The 22,586-nt window shown below is 36.3% G+C and overlaps 1 protein-coding gene across 1 annotated transcript in view; it reads left to right on the top strand.

The window, feature by feature from the left end:
• Positions 1–22,586, top strand: part of PLCZ1 (phospholipase C, zeta 1) — a 50,842-nt gene that overhangs the window by 12,070 nt on the left and 16,186 nt on the right. The window contains exons 6-9 of the mRNA XM_009879657.1: positions 867–1,019; positions 12,355–12,582; positions 14,842–14,998; positions 16,585–16,701. Of these exons, the coding sequence (XP_009877959.1) occupies positions 867–1,019; positions 12,355–12,582; positions 14,842–14,998; positions 16,585–16,701 (655 nt within the window). The remainder of the gene's footprint in view (positions 1–866; positions 1,020–12,354; positions 12,583–14,841; positions 14,999–16,584; positions 16,702–22,586) is intronic.

Raw genomic sequence — 22,586 nt, 5'->3', positions numbered from 1 at the left:
TTGGGAATAGTGGATATCAGAACTGAAAAGATTAAGATTTCTTTAATTTTGAAAAACACCAAAATGGTCAATATTGATGTTTTTACAATTTGGAATGTTTTAAGTCTCCTTTGAAATTAATCTAAATAATTTTTTATGCCTTAGTGTGTCTGGGAGGTTTTAGCCCATCTTATCGATACTTATAAATACTTAAAGGGAGGGTGCCAGGTAGATGGGAACAGTCTTTTTTCAGTGGTACCCAGTGATAGAACAAGAGGTAACAGGTGCAAACCTGAGCATGGGAAGTTCCATCTAAACATGAGGAGGGACTTCTTTACTTTGAGGGTGGCAGAGCACTGGCACAGGCTGCCCAGAGAGATTGTGGAGTCTCTGACTCTGGAGACATTCAAAACCCACCTGGATGCAGTCCTGTGCAACCTCCTGTAGGTCACCCTGCTCTGGTGGGGGGGTTGGACTAGATGATCTCCAGAGGTCCCTTCCAGTCCTGACCATTCTGTGATTCTGTAACTCCCTGATTTCTCTAATTAACTATTGTGTCCCTCCTAACTGATCTTCATTTTATTTCCCTAGTGGTGGTGGTGATTTTTTTTTTTTTTAATTCTGTATCGGTCTAGCCCTGTTTTAACCCCCCTTAACTTCCTGAGGGTGCATTTTTTCTCTTCTACAATTGTGCTTTCTGTTTTCCATAAACATTGTGAGCTTTTTTATTGTGTTATTAACCTGAAGCAACTGATCCATGTTCTGAAAGTTTTGAAAATAAAAGGAAAATACAGATTACCAAGGGGAGTTTTGTAAGATATTTTGGGAAATGAAGTAGTCCCTTTTTTTACTTATTAATAATAAAAGCCTTTAAATTATAATTCCAGGCATCTGACTATCCAGTTGTACTGTCTTTGGAGAACCACTGCAGCCCTAAGCAACAGGAAGTAATGGCAGAATATTTAGAAAGTATTCTAGGTGAAAAACTTCTTACTTCAACGATTGGTGATACAGTGGTGACTAAACTACCTTCTCCTGAGGTAATAATATTGCATTTCTCTCTGTGAAAGATAGACGGGAAAAAAAATAGTTTGGTTTGGTTTTTTTCAGTCTTCTGAAACAATTTATGAAACTGCTCATCTGGTGTCTGAAATAGACTTCAGGTGGTAACAAAAACTTAATTAACCAACACAATAAAAACCACATGAAAAGATAAAGAAGACAGAAAAAGCGAAAATTAATCATGTGGATTTATATGGAAATTTTTAATTTAACAGAAAACTGTTTTCAGTACAATGCTGAAGCATGCGTTTGTTAAAAGCTAACGTACTAACATTTTTGCAAAGCTTTGCATCTTGCAGTTCACATAAATCCAAATTCTGGTGCTTTGGATGCATTAAAAGTTTTATTTTATATACAAATAAAGTTAAGTGAAGTTTGTGGGTTGCAGTTTATTTTATATGGAAACATGGCAGCTGTAGTAGTGTGTCTTGTTATTTTGAACCATGCTTACTAACACTGAATAAACCTGCATATTGAAAACCGAGTAGCAATACTGAAATTACTCTGATTTTGTTAAACTATTACTTAACATGAATTAAGTTATCATAGTGTGTTTCAACTATGTGTGGTCCTATGTTGGAGATCTGGTAGTCTAAACACAGAAAAAAGCATCTGCCTTTAAAGAGTGCAGATTTATACATAGGGAATGATACAGCAAAGATTGTAGAACGAAGTACTACTGAATCTGAACTCTGAATCTGTGACCTATGCAAGCACCTGGTTAATTTAATTTTGGAAATTTTAAGTTACTGAAACATTGTGTTATAATGAACAGCTTCAAAGTTTCTGGTGACCTGTAAAGTCAACATTTTGAGCTTAAACTGAACTCTCCTCTCCTCTCCTCTCCTCTCCTCTCCTCTCCTCTCCACTCCTCTCCGAAATGAGGCTTCCAGTATTTTAGTTTTAAAAGAGGAAATAAAGTATACATTTTTAACAACATTATGCTTTGAAAATTAAAAAATATTCACTTTAAACATGTTAGTGTATCTGGTTTCCGCTGATTTATTTTTTGTTCCTTAGATTGAATGAATTTGCTAAAATTTAAACATATTATTGAAATGGAAAACTGAATCTACATTATTTTCAATAACAGTGTTGATGGAGCTATATTGAGTTCTGTTACTGCAAAAATATTCTCTTTTTCTCAGCATGTTTCTCCCTAAGGCAGTGTTTCTCAGCTGGTGGCTTGAGACCCCTGGGATATGAAGTCAGAAAAGGCAATTAGATGGGTGTTGAAAATTTTATTGCAAACTAAAACAAATAAATTCCCATTGTTCCAGTCTTTGCACATAATTTTCTTTCAAGGACAAAAGACTTTTTTTAATCTCTTGTAACACAAATACATGCATACATACAAAATAGTTATTTAGGTTTGTTGCTATTATCAGTGATGTATAAGATACATTTTATACCTTTTTTTTTTTTTGAACAATAACTGAAAAAGGAACAATTCAAATGAAAACATGGGGGGGAAACACTGTAATAAGGAAAGACAACACACACAGAGATGTATTTTTGTAAAGGATTTGTCATGGAAAAAATATTTTTGAAGTGGTGTGTCTGCAAGGCTTGCTGAAGTATTAACCATACTGTTGTATTTTCATCGCAATGATGTTGTAAATATATTTAATACGTTAACAAATTTCTCAATAAGCCAACATATTTTTTTGATTGTAGTATTATATTTTTATATCACACTGTCCGGTATCACTTTGCAACCTTGAAAACTGTTCTGTAATGCAAAAAACCAACCAACCAAACCAAAAAATCATATTAAACATGACAGTTTGTTTAAAGCCTTTCAAAGTATAGCTGCATTCAGTCTAATAGATGTCCAAGGATCATATGTCCTCTGTAGCAAACACGAAATCAGTGTACTGCACCTGAATCAAGGAGTCACTGCATGACATACTTTAAAATGTTACTTTCTATGAAATATGTCCCTTACCATGTTTACTGTGATATAGGAAATTCATACTTTGTATTTCCATAGCTTAGGGTTTTCATAAGTCAGCTCTGTAGAATTTTTGCCTGAAAACCCATTGCTGGGTTCCGTACTTATTCCTCACTTAAATGTATGCTGTTCAGATGAGATTCGTTCTATTGAACTTTTAATCTTTTAAAGATACTTGAGATGTATTCCACATCGATGTAAGATGTAAGAGTTACCTAAATAATACCACTGTCCTCAGCTGATTTATAAAAGTCTGAATTTAATAAATCATTATGTTGAGAAAGAACAGGGATTAGGATCATCTCTGTTTCTCTTAGCTGCTCTGATCAAGCACATCAGAAAAAAGGAAATATTTAGTTATGACTGAATTTGCAAATAGAGTTGTAAGCTTGACTTTTGGCTAACACTTTTTGAAGAACCACTTTTTGATCCAGGTTCAAAAAGAATTTAGTGGCATCACATCCTTAAAGCTCGGGACCCTGTGCATATCCGGGGCCTGGGTAAATTCATTATCATTTAAGTGAGCCTGATGCTGAACTTTGTCTTAAGCCTGCTTCACTTAAGCAGTGAAAAGAGTTGTTACAGAACCATAAATATGAATTCAAAATTCTGTTCATGAAGAAAGATTCTCAGTTAGAGTAAAAAAAAAAAAAAAAAATAGTTGTCACTTACATCATTTACTGTTCCACCTTTTTCAAGATGGAGCGTTGGCAAAAATAGGGAAGAAGCTATCGCATCTGATACGATTCTATAGGAACACAATTGCTAAAGCCATCCCAGGAAGAAAATTGTATCAGAAGTGTTAACATCAGTAACAGAGTAAGGGCACTGTTCTTTAAGCATGACAGTTTTCTGATTTCTAATATAAGTCTAATAAAATGTAGTAAGTGTCAGGATGATTAAAGTTCATTGTAATTGCTCAGATATGAGATTGGTTCAACAGAATGATGTGTTCATTGGCGTGGCTCAAGCGCAGTAAATAAATTTGCTTACAGGCTGATACAACCAGTAGCCTGATAACTCATTTTGAAAAAAATTACTATGAATAATGTACTCAAGGGAATTGGTGTACTTGCCTACATGAGTGCTTTTACTAGCAAGAATCTTATCAGATGACTATATCTATCTATATTATATTCATATGCAACAAAGAGGAAAATCTTTAAAATCAGTTTACTCTTTTGAAACTATCATATGTAATACATCTGTATTTATATGTGAACCTGTATCTTCCATTGAATATTGAAATTAAAGAAAAAGAAACAGAAAATATAGCAAAAAGCAACATTTTAAAAAAGAAATCGTTACACACTTTAATTTAGCCTACTAACAATTCTTAAGTTTTCTTTGTAGAGTCCTACTCAGCATGTTCTGTGGCCAACATACATTCCTTTCACCTAGATTATTAGCTTTTTCCTTAGCATGTTTTCACAGAATCACAGAATTTTCAGAGTTGGAAGGTACCTCTAGAGATCATCTAGTCCAACTCCCCTGCTAAAGCAGGATTGCCCAGAGCACATTACTCAGGACTGCATCCAGGCGGGTTTTGAAAATCTCCAGAGAAGGAGCCTCCACAACCTCCCTGGGCAGCCTGTGCCAGTGCTCTGTCACCCGAACTATCAAGAAGTTTTTCCGTGTGTTGGAACGGAACTTCCTATGTTCCAGCTTGTGCCCATTGCCCCTCGTCCTGTCTCTGGGAACCACCGAGAAGAGTGTGGCTCCATCCTCCTTCAACCCACCCTTTAGATATTTATAAGCAATAATAAGGTCTTCCCTCAGCCTTCTCTTCTCCAGGCTAAAGAGTCCCAGCCCTCTCAGCCTTTCCTCGTAAGGGAGATGCTCCAATCCCTCAATCATCTTGGTTGCCCTTCGCTGGACTCGCTCCAGCAGTTCCCTGTCCCTCTTGAACTGTGGAGCCCAAAACTGGACACAGTATTCCAGTTGTGGCCTCACCAGTGCCGAGTAGAGGGGGAGAATGACCTCCCTCAACCTACTGGACACACTCTTCCCTATGCAGCCCAGGACTCCATTGGCCTTTTTGGCGGCAAGGGCACACTGCGGGCTCATTGGATATGCTTTTAAAGTCTGTTATAAATATTAATTTAAAATGATGATTTCTTCAGTGTTGCTTCCTTTTTTAGACTGTTACACTGTCTTATATTAAAGAACAATACAAATAGGTGGCAAATTCCTTGTATGCTAAAATATTTCCTTGATTATAAATGAACATGAATGTCACACTAAAGTAGCTCAGCATTTGGGTGAATATACTTCAAGTCACTTTACTATGTGTATGTTTGTATATATAGGAATTGAATTACTCTGAGTTTAAAAATTAAGGTATTTGGGTCAGAGTTACAGTGCTTTACCTCCATTTTCCATATAATCTTGTTTACCTTCTTTTGTCATTTTCACCTTCCTTGAGTTGAGCTTCACTCTCCTTTCTTCTGACTGGATCTTAGCAAGGAAGATGCGAGGGATTGGAAGGGTAGAGAATATTTCACTTTTCATAAAAATTAACAATAACCACAGAGACATTTTTTTATAATACACTCTGTTAAACAATATTCCAGTCTAATAATATCCCTAGGGACAAAGCACAAACTTCTTTATTTCCACATGTGCCTCACGTATCTGTAAATGCAATAGACATATTTCTATCCCTCAAGTCCTCTGATTGCCTGTGTCACAACAGGTTATTGACCACTTGTCACCTCTTGTGTTCATGACCTGTGCTACTGCCTTCTTTGCTAGGCTTTTTTGAACAAACTGCTTGTAGGATCCCCCAAAGCTTTGGCTGTGGACTAACCAGTTCAGTCCTCCTTCCCTTTTCTCTCAGATTTCTTTGGCAAGGACCACCAATGCCCAGCTTCTCCCTGTCACATGAAATCGAAATATTATGTTTCTTGGGTAGGAAATTCTCCTCATCTGGCAGCTACTGCTGTTCCTAGTTTTGCTCCTCCTATGAAGGCGTACATGCGGCTCATGCAAGGCTTCCTTTTAATACCCACTTCTCAGTGTTCTTCAAGTGCTGAATCAAATGATGCCCTGGTGCACATGAAGCAGAATACCACATAATTTCTCCAAACACTTCATAGAAACATCTGCCAATTACAGGTTCTTACTTAGGTCTTGGAGATGCGGAGATCTCCATGGAAATTTTTTCCTCCTCTGTTGTCTGATCAACCTCCCACTTCCCTTTCTAAGTAGGTTTTGAGCTACAACTTTGTCAGCTGAGATGATTTTGTGTCTGGAAGAAGGATTAAAATGCAGAGTAAACCCAGTCTTAGGTGCTTCCTTGGACCACAGCTCATGCATGACGTTTCCCATCACTGTAAATCCAAGGGAGAATCACAAAGTGGTCCAGAAAAGAAAATTGGATGGTTACTGAAAGCTATTGCTCTCTGCTTTTTCTCAACACCTGCTTGCTCTGAAACACAAACCCAGAAAATTTCAGGAAAGGAGTTTTTTTAATTCTTTGGCCTCAGTCACATGTTCACCCTGCAGCTGATTATACTAGTACTGTTAATTCCCTGGAATATTACTGTATTCTGTAGCATCTCAACAGATAATTCTTCCTCTACATGTGGAGTAGAGGCTTTTGCACTGTTTCATTCTTTCCCATACCCCTTATCCACTGAGATAAACTGGGGCCACTCAAGCTTCACCAATCTCTTCTGCTATATCTATCCTCCTACCTCTATCCCATGCAGATATTTTGCCACTCAAAGCAACAGACCCACTACAATCCTCTCCTTGCAGCCTTGGCCACTGTGGTGCTTCTAAAGAGCCTTCATGAACTTCCTTTAATATTCACTGGAATATCAGGTCCTTTGAGTCATCTCCCAAATTAAATTATGTTTGGCATCACTGACTGGCGCCAGAGACCTCTGCCAATTGCACCAGTACTCCTGGATTATGCTGATATAAAGTGACAGAATGCAGTGTCTTGTGCAGCAATTTGTAGATGAACTTAGAAAATATTAGAATCCTAGAAGTAAGATCAATTTTTTCTTACCCTGAATCCTTCCTTTCTAATGGGTTTGACAGCTACTGAAAGAAACAAGGAAGCCTCAAATGTAACACACAAAAAAGAAGGTAAATGCATTGATGCTTTTGATGAAGGTTTTTTTCTCAATTATTTTGCATTGTAGTACATCAAAGTACCTTACACTGCTGGCATGATATGTACATGAACTACTTAGGAATTTTTCATTATTTGCAGGTTTCCTATCACAAAACTGGAAAGAGATAGTGATGCATTGTTAACTGAAAGTGAAGTGGCAACTTGTTATTTTAAAAGTCATCTTCAATGTTTACTACATAGTTGCAAGATCAATTACTATGTTGTGGTGGTTCAGAAGCGTTTCTGGCCACAATCTCCAAGGTTTCGTCACAGTTATTAAAGCCATGCTATCTAAATAAAAGGAACTATTTAGTAATCTCCTTGAGAAACATTCATAGAAGGTCTCCAGTACACCTTCATGCTCTCTGGGAATTTTAAACCCTACTGTTAGGGGGAAAACCAACCAACCCCGTAGCCAAGACTCCTTGTTCACCTTTCTCTTCACCTGTATCTACTCAATATACAAAGGACCTTTCCATACACAGTCACTGTTTGTCCAGAATGCACCAGTCTGGGTGAACCAAGTACCACAGCCTTTGTCATCTAGATATAACATTTGAGTGTATGTCTAAAAGATTCTTATTGCTACTGCACTCTCTTCTTTTCTCTGTAAAGATGTGTCTCACTGAGAAACTTTCAAAACTTGGTTGTACCTGGGTGTCTATAGCCTCTGACAAATAGCTTCTCACTGCTTATAGTGTCTGACAAAAGGGTAATAGTCTGATTAAGCTGTGGCTATATGATTCAATTTTCAGTCTAAACATCTCCAAATCTTCCTCTTACATATCTTTATAGGGTTTTATAGTCTTATTTTCTTGTTATTGAAAAAGTAGGGCATGAAGATTTTCACTCGGAAATTCAAGATCAAGACTGCTTTAGCATATCTAATGCTGTTGCTTCAGTGATGAGATTCAGTCCTATTTTTTTGACCTAGAAGTCACATATGCAAATGTCTTGACCAAGTCTTTGCATCAGAAATATCTGTGCTTCTTAGAAAGTCAAAAACATTTCCATTCCACTGTTCTGCCTTTCAGGGTGTCTATGGCATCTATTCTTTGCAAATATGAGAAGAAAGATGTTGAAAATGTAGCATGCCCTGGTGATGACCTCAAAAATAAGAAAATCAGTATTGCTTGTCATAAAATTTCTGGATTCTCTAGGTTGGGCTCAGACTTTTTTCAGTGCACTGTGAAATGGCTATAGGCAATGGGAACGAACTGAAATATAAGAAATTCCATTTAAACATGAGAAAAATAATTTTTTACTGTGATGGCAGTCAGGCACTGGAGCAGGTTGCTTCAAGAGATTATGGAGTCTCCCTCTTGGAGATACTCAAAACCTGACCGGACACAGCCCTAACTCTTATTGACCCTGCTTTGAACAAGGAGGTTGGACTGGATGGTCTCCATGGGTCCCTTCCACATTCAACCATTCTATACTTATATGATATGTCTTCCTGGTTTGACCTGGGACTTGCCTCATGACTTGTCTGGCGGTCACTGGACTGCTTCCTGAACTTGCCTACTATTGCCATATCTGCTCTAATTGTTTTACTGTTGCCCTAGCTGGTGAGATCATTTGCCCATGCCTACCCTACTGTCACCCTCAACCTTGCACAGCTGCTGGCCCTTGCTGATTTCTGGTTCTGAGTTGTTGCAGGTTCTTGAACCATGAGCAGCATGTTAGTTAACAGTGTTATTTGCAACATAATTGTCGATCAGTTCCACCCCATTTTTAGCCTTAAAAGTCTCTAAGAAATGCAAAATCATCTGCACTAGAACTTTCTCCAAGACTACTGTCAGATGCCTTTTTGATTGCATGGTTAGGAAAGTCTATGTGTGTTTTCATATTTCTCTTACCTCTGATGGAGTCCTCAGGTAAAACAGGACAAGGCATTGCCAGCAAAGGGTTCTGGTTTTCAATGGGATCTAACCTTACCGCCAACAGTTATAATAGGTCAAGCCTCTGACCCATTAGCAAATTGATTCTGCCTTTACCTTTGAAGTTTGGTTCCTGAGTGGGACTCTTTCTGGTAGATGAGTGAGAAATACTACCTTGCAAAATTGTTTTTAAGGAGTGTTTCTTAGAACACACATACTTTTACCCAGGATTGTGTCAGGTTTTCACTTCGTCGCGAAAATTAGTCTGCCAGTGCCACCCCTCTCAATTTCCTTTTTTAGGCATGTTTTCCTTTTTCGTATCTTTAATAAAAGGACATTTACAAAGATGTATTTTGTGTCTACTACAGAGCACAATACAGAACTAGAATTTTCAATTTACAGGACTTCTCATTAGATAACTGTGTCGTATGAAAGCTTGTTATGGGATAGCTAAAAAGGTGCTTCTGATATAATTAATATCTATTTAATTAGAGCTCAGACATTACTGGTAGTGTTGACTTGAATATCTCAATAATTGTGATTTATAAGGCTGCTACAAAGACGTCTATTCACACTTTCACTAAGTGTGATTCTCTTCTTGAACCATTGAAGAATGGTGGTGTTGGGGTTTTTTTAACAGTTGTACTTAACAATAGTGCCCTGTTATTGTCATTCAAGACAAATTTTGTCAATGCCTCAAAACCTTCCCCCTTTGTTAGACTTCATGGGAGGTGTCACATGTTTACCCTATATCAGTATTTAAGACGGTAATATAATTCTTGGAACGGAAAACTATGTAAAACTTTAAACTGATTTTAACCTTGTTACTTAGCAAGATTTTCAGGATTAGATAGTCCTCTTACTAAGCATCTACAGCTGGTCAGGAGAGGAGAAGAGAGAAGAACATGCTCAATTTAAATAGGGGAAGCTGTTCTCTTTTTAATACTCATAACCCAAATCCAGGGTTTGTTTTCTACATTTCTGAGGACCGAATTTTGTCCCTTTTTACTTTAGTTGGTCAGTAGGTGGGTTTGCCTGATCCATTCCAAAGTGCTTGTGATTTTGTCTTGGAGTCTTGCATTACTTCAGTTGTGCTGATTTATATTGTACATGACATTAACCAGAATGCCTATTTAGGACAATAACTAAGTTTTGTTCATTTAATTATTTAAATATTTGTTCGAATTGATTGCAATGGCAGGCTTTTGCTTGTGCCAGCCTTGAAGTCCCATTATGCTCTCGGGAAGATCTATTATGTTTTACATATTTAAATTTTTTAGTATGCTTACAGTTTATATATAAGTACATAGTAACCATGTACTTTTTTAAACATTTTGAATTTTATATTTAAACTAGAAAAAGAAGTTACAGTGAATGTTCAGACTTTCAGCTCATTATCTGCTTAAAAGATTTAGGCATTTGTATGGAAATATGCTGTGTGTTTAGCACTGCAGATTACTAATTAAAGAACTCGAATTTTACATAGTCACTGATTTTGTAACCATATATTTGTCATACTTTTTTTGAAGATCTGTTTGAAGCTCAGACTTAAAAATCTGTGGTATGTCTTTTTCAGTTCATGGTTAACTTTCAGTGATTTGGGTTAACTATTATTGGAATCTGCTTCTGGCCAAAAAATAGCAAAATTTCTTGCTAGAGTATTTTCTGTAATTGTTTTTGAAAAGAGAGCTATGATTTTAAAATGGCATCTTTATAGAAAAAAAAAAGTTGGTCCCACCTCACGGTATTTACATCTTTGCCGACAGTTCATACACAGAAATCTAGAAACTGACTTAAAACGTCATGGCCCTTTTTTATATGGTGATACAGACTATGGTCTTTTGTACTTAAGGCAAGTTTACATATAGGAGGCAGTAATATATCTATAGAAAGGATTTCCTTCCCTTGCATACCAGGTCTTATTTTTTAATTTGTAGAACTAAAATTTCCCTATGAATAAAATGCAAGACGAAGATGCAAAGAAAAATTCAGAACTCTAAAATATGAGTAGCATTACTCATATTAAAACTCTTCTAAAAATATCACAGGAAAAAAAATGAGTGCATCAATAAGAAATGAAGGAAATGTTAAAGGGCTTCCTTATTCTGAATCACCAGTTCAGAGAGACTAATCAAATCTTACAGTAGCATGGCATTGACAGATATTAAACATAGGGTATCTCATTCCACTGGCACACTGACAAACTACTAATACGAGATCTGAAGTGTTAAGGAGACTATCAGCAATGGAAGTTGAAATGTAAATAAATGTAATGTCTATTTCTTTGCCTATGGCTCTAGTTTCTATTATAAAGCTTTGGTTTTATATATGTTTCTATCATCCATGCTTTTCATATTTAATTAATAGATACCTTAGAATATAATATTTCAGTTATCTCTTATTTAGTGTGTAACTATTTGATTGTTGTTTCTGTAACCTTCCCAGCAGTATAGTCTTCCTTTTCACTAATGCATATGAAACTTAAGGAATATTTTTGTGGATTACTTTATCCAAGAACCTAAGTAAGTTCTGTTACTCACTGGCAGTTTCTGCATGCAGAGGTAGAGATGAATGTCTGCTACATAATAGCTGTTTTACTGTGAATATTATTTCCTAAATCTAAGTGAAATTTATAGGATTCAGGCACATAGATTAAAGCCATCTTATTACAAATTATAAACTTTAATGAATTTTTTCCTACATTTTTTATTATGTAATTTTTAAACATACCCTTTTAAAAATAGAGAAACTGCTTAGGCAACAAATTACCAAACTCTGTTAATTTCTCTGACCAGGTAAGATCAGCATGAGGATCCACCGTATAATGACATAACAAAACTTTTAATTTGGTGCGTACGCTAGACAGTCGTGCACAAATGAACTGATCAAATACGGTAACAAATTTCCAGCAGCTGCAGTGATAGCTAAAGAAAATTTCAGATTAATATAAGATAGATCTCTGTAGGTCTATATATAAAAACGAATTCATGTATAGTAAAAAAATATACCTCCTATGACTTACCTGGCCATCACTACTGACACTTACTTAACTTCCTACCTTCATCTTGCTCATGGTTTCAGCATCTGTGTATCTATATGGTGGACAGGGTTTTTTTAATAGATATTCATATTCTATTGTGTGCTTTGATCTCCAGTTTCTGTTTGTTTTACTTGCTTTTGACTTCTGTCTCACTGATATCTACGTTCACTTCATTGTGTTACCTCATTTCATTATACTTAAGAAACAGCTTTGAACGTGGGTTAACAATATCTAGAAACAATATCTAGATATGAAAACCTATAATTAGACCACACATAATTCTAGTTACTACTGTTTAACTTCTTTTTTACAGGCATTAAAATTCAAAATTCTTGTAAAAAATAAAAAAGTTGGAACAATTGAGGAAGGTATGCTCAGGAGAGATCTTGACAGTCGTGGTGAGACAGGGGAAATTTCTGATCTTGAAAATGTGTCCGATGAAGATGAGACTGATGAAAAAGCCCCTCTTTACCCAAAGAATGATACCCCAAAAAGAAAAACTGAACAAAGACCTTCAGCCCCACCTCGAAAAAAAGCAAAGGTAACTTTTGTCTCAATTGAATTTAGAAAACACATAGATCTATGCCAGCTTTTTTTTTTTCAGAAAAGACGGAATATATTATCTCAAAATAGAGATTAAATTTAAAAGGTAGGCTTTGAAATTACTTAGAGCAATATATTTGGAAAAAATATTTTTTAACTCAAAGTTTCATATTTTTCCTGATTCTTACAAGACACTCCAAACTGAAGCATATTTTAGTGTCCAACTAAAATCAACCCATCCCTGTGCTCCCATCCTAAACTCAACCCGCATTTTTCAATTTCCATTCTTGTGCTTAACAAGGTGCTCAATGCCACAATAGTTCTAAGTTAAAGTTGCCCAACTACTTAGTTGGTCTCAAGGCCCTTCTGGAGCTATGCACAACCCATAGCAGTTCCTGATGATGAAGGACAGAGTTAACTATCTCTTTCCACAGTCCACCAGTCTATCATGGAAATTTTGAGGAGCTGCTATTCCCCTATTTTCTTTTCTTCTGGATTTATGCATGAACTTAGGTGTAGAGTTCTGGCTGCACTAAAACATTTTTAACCACTTATAGTAGAAAAGGTATTTTACATTTATGTAGAAACTTGACATTAAATAGTTTCTGAAAGAAAGTGTAAAAATTGGACATAATTTTCTATTTAATAGTCAAATTAAATTTACTCATTTTTTTAACCAATTACTGATTCTCTGCCATGGAAATCTGTTGCTCCATCAGGGTGCAAACTGCTTTGCTCAAGTTTTTTCAGCAAGCAGAAAGCGCCCAGTATCCAGTCACTTTTCCACATCATGCTCTGATTATCTGAATGCAGATAGACTGGCAATGCTCCTCAGGGCTCAGTGTTTTTCCTGAGAGGCAGTGTCTCTTCTTCTGTGTTTTTTTTCTCAAAGTGATTTGAAGGTCAAGAGCTTTGCTTCTTTTTCTTTCCATCTGATATAGAGAGATAGCAAGGAAAAATTCTGAGGAAGAATGGAGTCTTCTTTGAACAGGGAATGCCAAATTTCCAGATAATAGGGTCACGTGTGTTTGTAACATCATGTTACAGACCAAAACATACACCAGATACATCTTGATCAACAGCAGCAACAATAGATGTCTGGCCATGTTTCACAGGCAGAAGAGAAAATGGTTTCTGTGGTCCCACTCTATTGGAGTGGGAGTATTTTTTCTGAGGCCCCATTCTATTGCTCTATTGGAGGGAAGGAGAACATTTCAATTCGCACCCAAGATGTGCTAGTGGTGCTGTTGGCTTTGGCTGTGTCATTGCCTTCCACATCCAGAGAGCTATACTATTCAGGAATTCTGTGCCAGTAGACTCCTATTGCTCCTCGTGGGACACAGCTCCAGAACAATTAATGCACTTGAACTTTGCATAGTTTAAGAGCCACGAGCAGGCAATCCCTATTATTTTGTCAGATGAGAATTTGCCTTCAAAAGCTTTAATAGAATGTAAACATTATTAATACCATCAGCTCTTTGCTGGCTACTACCACTGATTAGCTCACATGTTCAGGCTAAGTAAAATGAAGAAGTCACGTAACACCTCAGTTAACAGATGAGACCCTGGTAAAATTTTGGCTGCTTCAATGTACAGCAGCCTCTGCTTTTGCTTGCTTTGTTATGGAGCAAGACTAAACAAAGACTTTGACCAAAGAACTTTCCATCTTAATTAAGAAGAACAGAGTTTTCCTAACTTCAGAGCAATGCTTGGAGGGATATAACTATGACTGATTTGCTTGTCAGGGGAAAACATTCTGTCATTCTACATTTTGTGGTTGAGTTTGTGCTACTAATGTCTAGCTTCTCCTGCCTATTTTTTCTTTTCCCCTCCAAGTACTTCTTACCAGTATACTTTTTCGAATATTTTATCTGTTTAGGAATATAAAGTCAGACATATGTTTTAAGTGAGTAATGTTAAGAGCCATGAAAAATTATGTTAATTTACATAACAGTCTCAGAAGCAGGGAAATGATAAAGCTTTCCAACAGAACACTGCACTAGGAAGCATTGGAAGCATCTCTCCTACTTATCCTACAATTGCTATGATGAACACAGAGAAAATAACCTTAAATGTCTCTGACTGGATCAACTCTCACTATCAAAAGTCATACCTTAAGCTCAAATATGCATTAATTGTGACACATTTTACCATGCTTGCATTCAAAATGGTAGTTTCTCCTGAATTGTTAATAATAATGGATTATGTGTTATTGTGATTTTTTTATTCTTCCATTATTTTATATTATTATTATTAGATGAAGAAGATAAAAATTGCCATTGCATTGTCAGACCTTGTGATTTATACCAAATCTCAGAAGTTTGTAAGCTTTGAGCATTCCCTTGCTAATCAGAAGTGCTATGAAAATAATTCGATTGGAGAGGTTCAAGCACGAAAATTTGTAAAACATTCAGGTAATTTCTTTTAATTTAATCATATAAAAGTTACAATGTTGCTATGGTTCACTGTTTAGGCATTGGAAGAGTTAAAATTTTATGAAACACGTGTTGTCCAATTTCATTTGGTTGTATTTGTAACATTGTTTTAGAGCTATCTTGTCATTTGCACTGCACTGTTATATTTCAGTTGGTTTTGTGAGGAAAATTGAAACCCCGCCTTTTTTTTAACTCCACATAGTTTTATAAGAACAAACATTAACATGGTATACAAAATATATGAATAGCCTTTGATTTATTGTTTTCTGCATCAAATAATTTAGAAGTTACAGTCAATACTTGAAAATGCGCGGAATAAGTTTCACCCCTCCCATGTGTGATCTGCAGTACCCACTGAAGCTGGGCATGCAGTACCCCTGGCAAACCCCATAGCAGGCAGTTTGCTCCATTGGACCAGATCTTTCGTACCAGCCAAGTTGGATTATTCAAAACTCATTCTGTGTTGGAGCGTCTCCATTTGGTGCAGCCAATACAGTGTAGTCTTTGCTGTTTTAACTCCAGCTGTCTGCCAACAGCCTTAAGGGAGTGTTAAGAAGAGAGATAACTGACCATGGGAATGAAGTCTGCCAGAGGCCAATTCATTCAGGGCCAGCCCAGCTGCCATCCACCACGTTGTGGAGATGATTCAATGATTGGTTAGGTGAATGGTGCTGAAAGGTACCAAAACAAATAGGGTTTTGCCAGCTGTCCATAGTCAGAGTCCTTTCTGCTCCCTCTAGCAATCTAGTGAACATAGAAATAGTTTTATTAAAAAAAAAGGAGGCAGGGGGAGGATGTAAAGGATCAGAGTGATGATCCTGGAAATGTAAAGCTTTCCATTTAATTACTAAACAGGAAAAGTGTAGATAGAAGTCATTTGAAGTTTTCCACATCTGTTTAGTTTATGCCTTTGTCAGAAGGAACACTGCTAGAAGGAGGAAAATCAACTCACTTGAATAGTTAACATCTTCTGGAGATTATAAAGGAACCAATTAAGTGTCGTTTAGAAATGCACTGCTCTCTTGTCTTGAGATTTTTCAGTCATTTTATTTAAACTTCAAAACAGCAATCAAGCTAAGATCATCTTGGGATGATTTTTTTTCCTATCAAACTACAAAAGAATGAGTGGGCGTTTTGATCAATTTCTTGTTTTATGTCTTTCCAATTTTCCATGAGAACACAGTGGGCTTTAGTATAAAAATCATTTATTTACCTAACAAAGAGGTGATGAAACAGAATATTTCCATGAAGGAATGATTCTTGGTTATTGAACCTTTAGCAACAGTCTGCACTATAAACAGAAATACTATCACATTTTAAGGTTTTAAAATAGGATTTCAGCCATATCACAGACTAGTCCATATACTAAAGTTAACATGCATAGAAATGTCCTAAAATATAAATACATTGAAATGATAATAAATATATTGACATGTATACTGAACGTGTAAAAAAAAAGAAAAACATGCTGGATCTGATTATTCTATTTTATTGATATTTATTGAAATAGTATCTCTTTATTAATAAAGTTTTTCTTACCAAGGTTTTATCATCCTGTTTTTCAGCTAAAGAGTTTGTTTCACATACTTCAAGATTCATTACAAGAATCTACCCCAAAGGAACAAGAGCAACCTCTTCAAATTATAATCCTCAAGAGTTCTGGAATGTGGGGTGTCAAATGGGTATGTATGTTTGCAGAGAGTGTTAACATCCCAGGCTTTGCAGAGACTGTACAGATACAGATATAGTATACAGATATTCCTTCCCATAGTATTTTTTTGTGTTACATATTTTGGTTTTGTGTCACATATTTTCCCTCAGTGGCATTGCTTTCATTTTGTGTTATCTAACCTTCTCCTTCAGTCTATATATCCTAGTAATTTTACACCCTGGAAGGAAGGAATTTTGATATAGAATAACTAAGGGAAATATTATTTTCATCTCTTCACTTTTGTAATTAGCTACAATTAGGCCCTAACTAATTATAAATATCCCTTTCTGTTAAACAGTTATATCTTATCTCAAATATCCCAGTTTATTATAATTCATTAATTCCTTTAAGCTACATTTTTTTTCCTATTTGATAATAAGAAAAACGGTAGTAAGAACAATACAAAATTTTTAAGTTTTGAACCTTATTTTGTATTGCTCCTAGCCCTAAGACTAAACAAAGCATGATTTTATCTTATGAAATAGTTTAGCAAAAAACACATATATAAACAACTTTCAACAACTAAACCAGAAATGTCTTGGGTTTATTCATATATGATCTCCTTTTTTATGAATAAATCTATGATATTTATCCGTGGGTGTCTGTAAGGAGAGTTTAAATGGTAATTTATATTTTACTGCCTGCCTGTTTGGGCTGAAATTATTACATTAACTATGTTACTTTAGGTTTTGAAGTAAAAGCAAGCATGCTATGCACTAAGCATTGTACTGCTAAAAAAAAAAAAAAGCAATATACCTTTCAAAAAAGATGAAAATAGATTACTTTATTTTGCATGCTGTATTAATCAAATTCCATAACCTCCATGTTTGCTTGTCAGATGTGGCTAATGTATAAATAGAGCATATTTGTGCACTCTATTAGAAAATGGGAATGATAGCTGCTGATGCTTCTTTTTTTTTTTCTTTCTTTCCCTTTTTATATTATTTCTCTTTAAAAAAAAAAATCAGCTGAGGTCTAACACTCTTTATAGGTACTTTGTAGTTAGCATGGGAATAGAAGCAGCTGACTGTTTAGCTAAAAGTGTGAACTATTAGAATGCAATTGCATTTGGTTTTTCCTAAATTTGCCCTATAGCATTGAACTAGAAGAGGTAATGGAAAGATGTATATGCGTGATTTAGGAATGTTTACACAGCAGTGAAAGCCTCATCTGAAGGATCTATGGGTTATCAATGGTTTTATGTGACTGGAGTGGCACAGATGCAGGAGATGTGGACACAACAATTAATATTGGTGACAAGAATTCCCAGATTATTGTATGCTACTGCAAAGAAGCACTTAAATGCTCTTAGTGAGCAGAATACCCAGGTACAGCTGGGAGCTGCTGGGAGTCTCCAGTGACTCTATAGATGGAATGTAAGTTTAACATCTTAATTTCCAGTATAAAGCATATTTGTTCCTGAGCAATGAAATAACAGTAACTCCCATTTCTCTTCATTTCAAGTTAGTTTTTAATTTGAAATTGTTAAAAATAAGCATGACTTTTCTACTCAGCAGGCTTTGACAGACCACACACCTGTAACCACTTTCTCCTTTTTAATGGCTTTAGAGGCAATCTTGCCTTCATCTTTTCTGTTCTTCAGTTTAAAAGATTCTTGGTTACAGTACACCTGTTATGTCAGTCTGCTATACCTTCTTCAGCCTTAGGTAAAGTAGAGAACAATATTTTTTGCATCCATACACATATTCTATTTTATTCTGATTCTATACCAAGGCCACCTGAGGGAGACTGTGGGGTGAGCAGGGCAGTTTGCTGTAGGCAAATGTATGGTAAGTGAAATGTATGGTCTCACTTTGTTATTTTACAATACTCACTTATAGAGATGGGCACAGATTTCACTTTGTCTGTAGGGCCCTGTAGCTTATGTGTACCCTCACTCCAGGCTTTCTTTTCACTTGTTTCCTTTCTCAGCTCCTAAAATACCTTCTGTTTCACGTTACCTTCTCAGAACTGTTTTTAACAGTGTGCTATTTCCAATCAATCATGCATATGAATATTATTCATTGTTTAACCTCCTAGTATATCCTCAGATACTCTCCTACAGTTACAGAACTTAGAAGGAGCTCATGCCTCAGCTTTCACTGAGAGATTGCTGTTCCCACATCTGTGTCCTTGACCACAAGTGGTGGAGGACATCTCCAAGCCTAAATTTCTTACCATTTGCTGTCCCTACCCTGGACTACACCATACTGTCAGTGCCACACTGTCGAGGTAATGTGGGAAATAATAACTAGGGAGATTGTGTGAATTTGGCCACTCAGTGCTGGTATTTCAGTGAAAGAACTGAAATGTACTCAGACGCCCCCATAGTTCTCTCATTGTTACAAATTCTTTACATATACATACATTACGTATATTACATACATAATATATGTATATTATTTCCCAGCCACACCATCTTGAGTGGTGTACTGAGGTAGAGTTTTACAACTACAGTAGGAGTAAAAAAATTACTAGTTAGTATAAATTTTGTTTGTGTCTGTGTCATTATAAATGCTTATATATAGTACAGCTTTGGACTTGGGCTAGGCTATTGCTGGAAGTATCTCGCTTTGGAAACAGTTTGATTATATTCTGTCCTTGTGGTTGATCCTCTCTTAGCTTTATGGCGTGCTATTGCTGGATTATTTACCTGGGGTGGTGCACTCTTTGTATACTATCTACATTGCTCTTAAAAACTAGTAAGTTTGTGTCATGCTTAGAGGAAGCTCTGGCCAGAGGTCCTAATTTAAAATTAAATTCATCTCTCAGGCTTATCATACTGCAGTTTACTACTTTTCTTTCTAGCCTGTAAGTCTCCACAATGATCTCTGCAAAGAATACCCATTTGTTAGATCTCAAACAGGACTGAAGTCTTTCAAATTGACTACATTGCTTGTTGACTCAGCGTGGATTTTAATGAGAAGGGATTCTAAACACTAGTATACAAAACATATGATTTTTGCTGTATAGGGGCTTTGGGCCCCTTCCTGGAAGAATTAAAAATATGCAGGAAGTGGTTAGGTCTGCCCTCTTGGTCACATCATTTGCATCTTCATTTAAAGAAGTATTTTTCTCATGGGAATAGGCTGATTATAAGCAATTCTCCACATATATTATTTCCAAGCCATGTCTGTCAGATCTATTCTTGATTCCCTAATCTGTTTTAGATAACTGTTTGGCAGAAATATGACTGAGCTTCACAAAGCAACTCCCAAAGCTCCACTCTGAATCTTCTGCTGATGTCCTTCCACTGATTTAACATAGATTATTTTTTTTTTTAATTTTTGTGTCTGTCCTGTGTCCATAAAGCCCACATACCTTCCTTGCCTCCCCACTGTTGCACTCTGCATCCCATGCACAGAAGTAATCCCTCTAGATTGCTTCTACTGTTTCCCTAAAACTGTTCATGGGACTCTCAGACTTCTTCTCCTATGTCACCTAATCCCCTTCCTCAGCTCTTCTAACCCTGCCCACATCTGCTAGCTTACCTTTCTCACTTAACTTCCTCTAATGTCCATAACTGTTCTGACTGCGCAAACAAAATACATTAGGTTTTGTTCAAACCTACGTATAATACTGCCTGCCAGACTGCTGCATCATGTAAATGCTGAGAGCTGAGTTATTCCTTCACTTCCCTTAGTGATAGGCCCAAAACAGTGTTTTCTTCTGTACCTTGCCAGCAATTTTCTCTAAACTGGTTGGAACATATTAACTCAGAGCAACCTGGCACTCACTCTGCTAAAGCAGGATGAAATGGTCCAATAGGCTGAAGATTTGTTGGGGCTGAGGACAAGAATTATGAAATTGTGTAAACCTAATTTCCAGAGGAAAGCAAGTTAAAAACTGCAGTAAAAAATACAGTTTCCACAAAATCGTTTTTGGATATCACTGTGCACTCAGTGTCCATTCTCTGAAAATTGAGACTCGTAAGAACAGGATGGGTTTTGTGAACAAAGGAGTCTTACGGAGGAAAAATGTCTACAATTACTTTTTATAGTCTGGGAAAATTAGTATGCCTCCTGCATACAACTGCAGTGTAGCACTGGAAGGAACTGGTTTGGCATATCCATATTTCCTTTTTATTTAGTAAATAAAATGGGAAATAAAGATTTATGCAGAGGAAGAAAATTCAGGACAGTTATTTAAATAAACAGATATCAATAGTATTATATTGGTTGAGAAAAACAGAGAAAACAAAAACAACAAAAAAGAAAACTTCAGTGAATATAAAAATAAAAAGAACTAAATATTTTGAATATATCCTTTGTGAGCAATAGAAAACATTGTCCATGTATCAAAACAATCTACAATTGTCCATGTACCAAAACATGTCATGAGTTATACGAGAAAGTCATGCTATGGCAGGTACAGAATTTTGTTTTAGAAGAGGTTATATAGCGCACATGTTTTCTGGAGCACTCATAGAAATTTATATGCTACTGTGAAGGTCCCACTACTTGTGTGATGGACTTTTTCTTATTTTAAGTTTTGTTTTAGCCCATGAGATTGAAATGCATCTTGGCAATTTTGTCACACCTGTTTTGCAGCTAAATCTTGCGTGCGATAATATGACAAAAAATAATGCATAAAAAACGAGTGATAAAGAGTTGTCTAATGAGTTCTGCTTTTAACCTCTGAAGAGGAAAAGAAACCCACTAATTTAGATCTTGGTATGCCTTACCTGTGCAACTTTAAATGACTGTCAGTCTGACCTTACTTGGGCTCTAAGTGAGTTAAAACTTAAAGAGGCAGACTTTGGAAAGCCTCACAAAGAAAACAGGGGGCACAGGATCACTAATTTACTTTGGAATTTTCAGTTGCTGTATGTTTTCTGTGAAACTGTTTTTTCCTTTCTCGCTGGACAAATGGCAAAACTAGAGACAACAGGATGGATTATTTTTTTCTAAATAAACAAATTGTGTTTGATCATGAGAAGTTTAGACATTCTCGTAATCTTCCTAAACACTATACATTTTAGAATATGTGATGGAGTGTCAAATTTAGTGAAGGAATAATGAAATAATGAAATTGAATTTAAGGAAAAACACAGGCTCTTCTATTAAAAGGTGATGGAATGCTACTTTTTCTTATAGATTTAATTAGTTTTTTAGCATGATAATTTTATACTCTTGGATATTATTTTTACTGGATTTTTTTTATAACAGCAAAAGTATAAAGCAAGCATTTTCTATAAGATTTTTTTTTCAACAGCTAATGCGACATCTGAAACAAGCTGAGACTATTCATTACATTATAGCTTTGAATTGTTGCTTGGATTTGTGGTGAAATTTGTGACATGCTTCAATGTTTTTATTTTTATGTCTGGTTAGGTTATTAGAATACAGAATCACAGAATGGTCAGGGTTGGAAGGGACCTCTGGAGATCATCTAGTCCAACCCCCCTGCCAGGGCAGGGTCACCTACAACAGGTTGCACAGGATGGCGTCCAGGCAGGTTTTGAATATCTCCAGAGTGGGAGACTCCACAACCTCTCTGGGCAGCCTGTTTCAGTGCTCCACTACCCTCAAAGTAAAGAAGTTCCTCCTCATGTTAAGATGGAACTTCCTATGTTCAAGCTTGTTCCCATTACCTCTTGTCTTGTCGCTGGGCACCACTGAAAAAAGACTGCTCCCATCCGCCTGGCACCCTCCCTTTAAGTATTTGTAAGCATTGATAAGATCCCCTCTCAATCTTCTTTTCTCCAGACGAAAGAGACCCAAGTCCCTCAGCCTCTCCTCATATGAGAGATGTTCTAATCCCCTAATCATCTTAGTAGCCCTTTGCTGGACCCTCTCCAGCAGTTCCCTGTCTTTCTTGAACTGGGAAGCCCAGAACTGGACGCAGTACTTCAGC

The sequence above is a fragment of the Charadrius vociferus genome, unplaced genomic scaffold (genome assembly GCF_000708025.1).
Source record: "Charadrius vociferus isolate BGI_N301 unplaced genomic scaffold, ASM70802v2 scaffold90, whole genome shotgun sequence".
Classification (NCBI taxonomy): Eukaryota; Metazoa; Chordata; class Aves; order Charadriiformes; family Charadriidae; genus Charadrius; species Charadrius vociferus.
The sequence above is the reverse complement of the archived record's forward strand: the minus strand, read 5'-3'. Positions and strand labels throughout refer to the sequence as shown.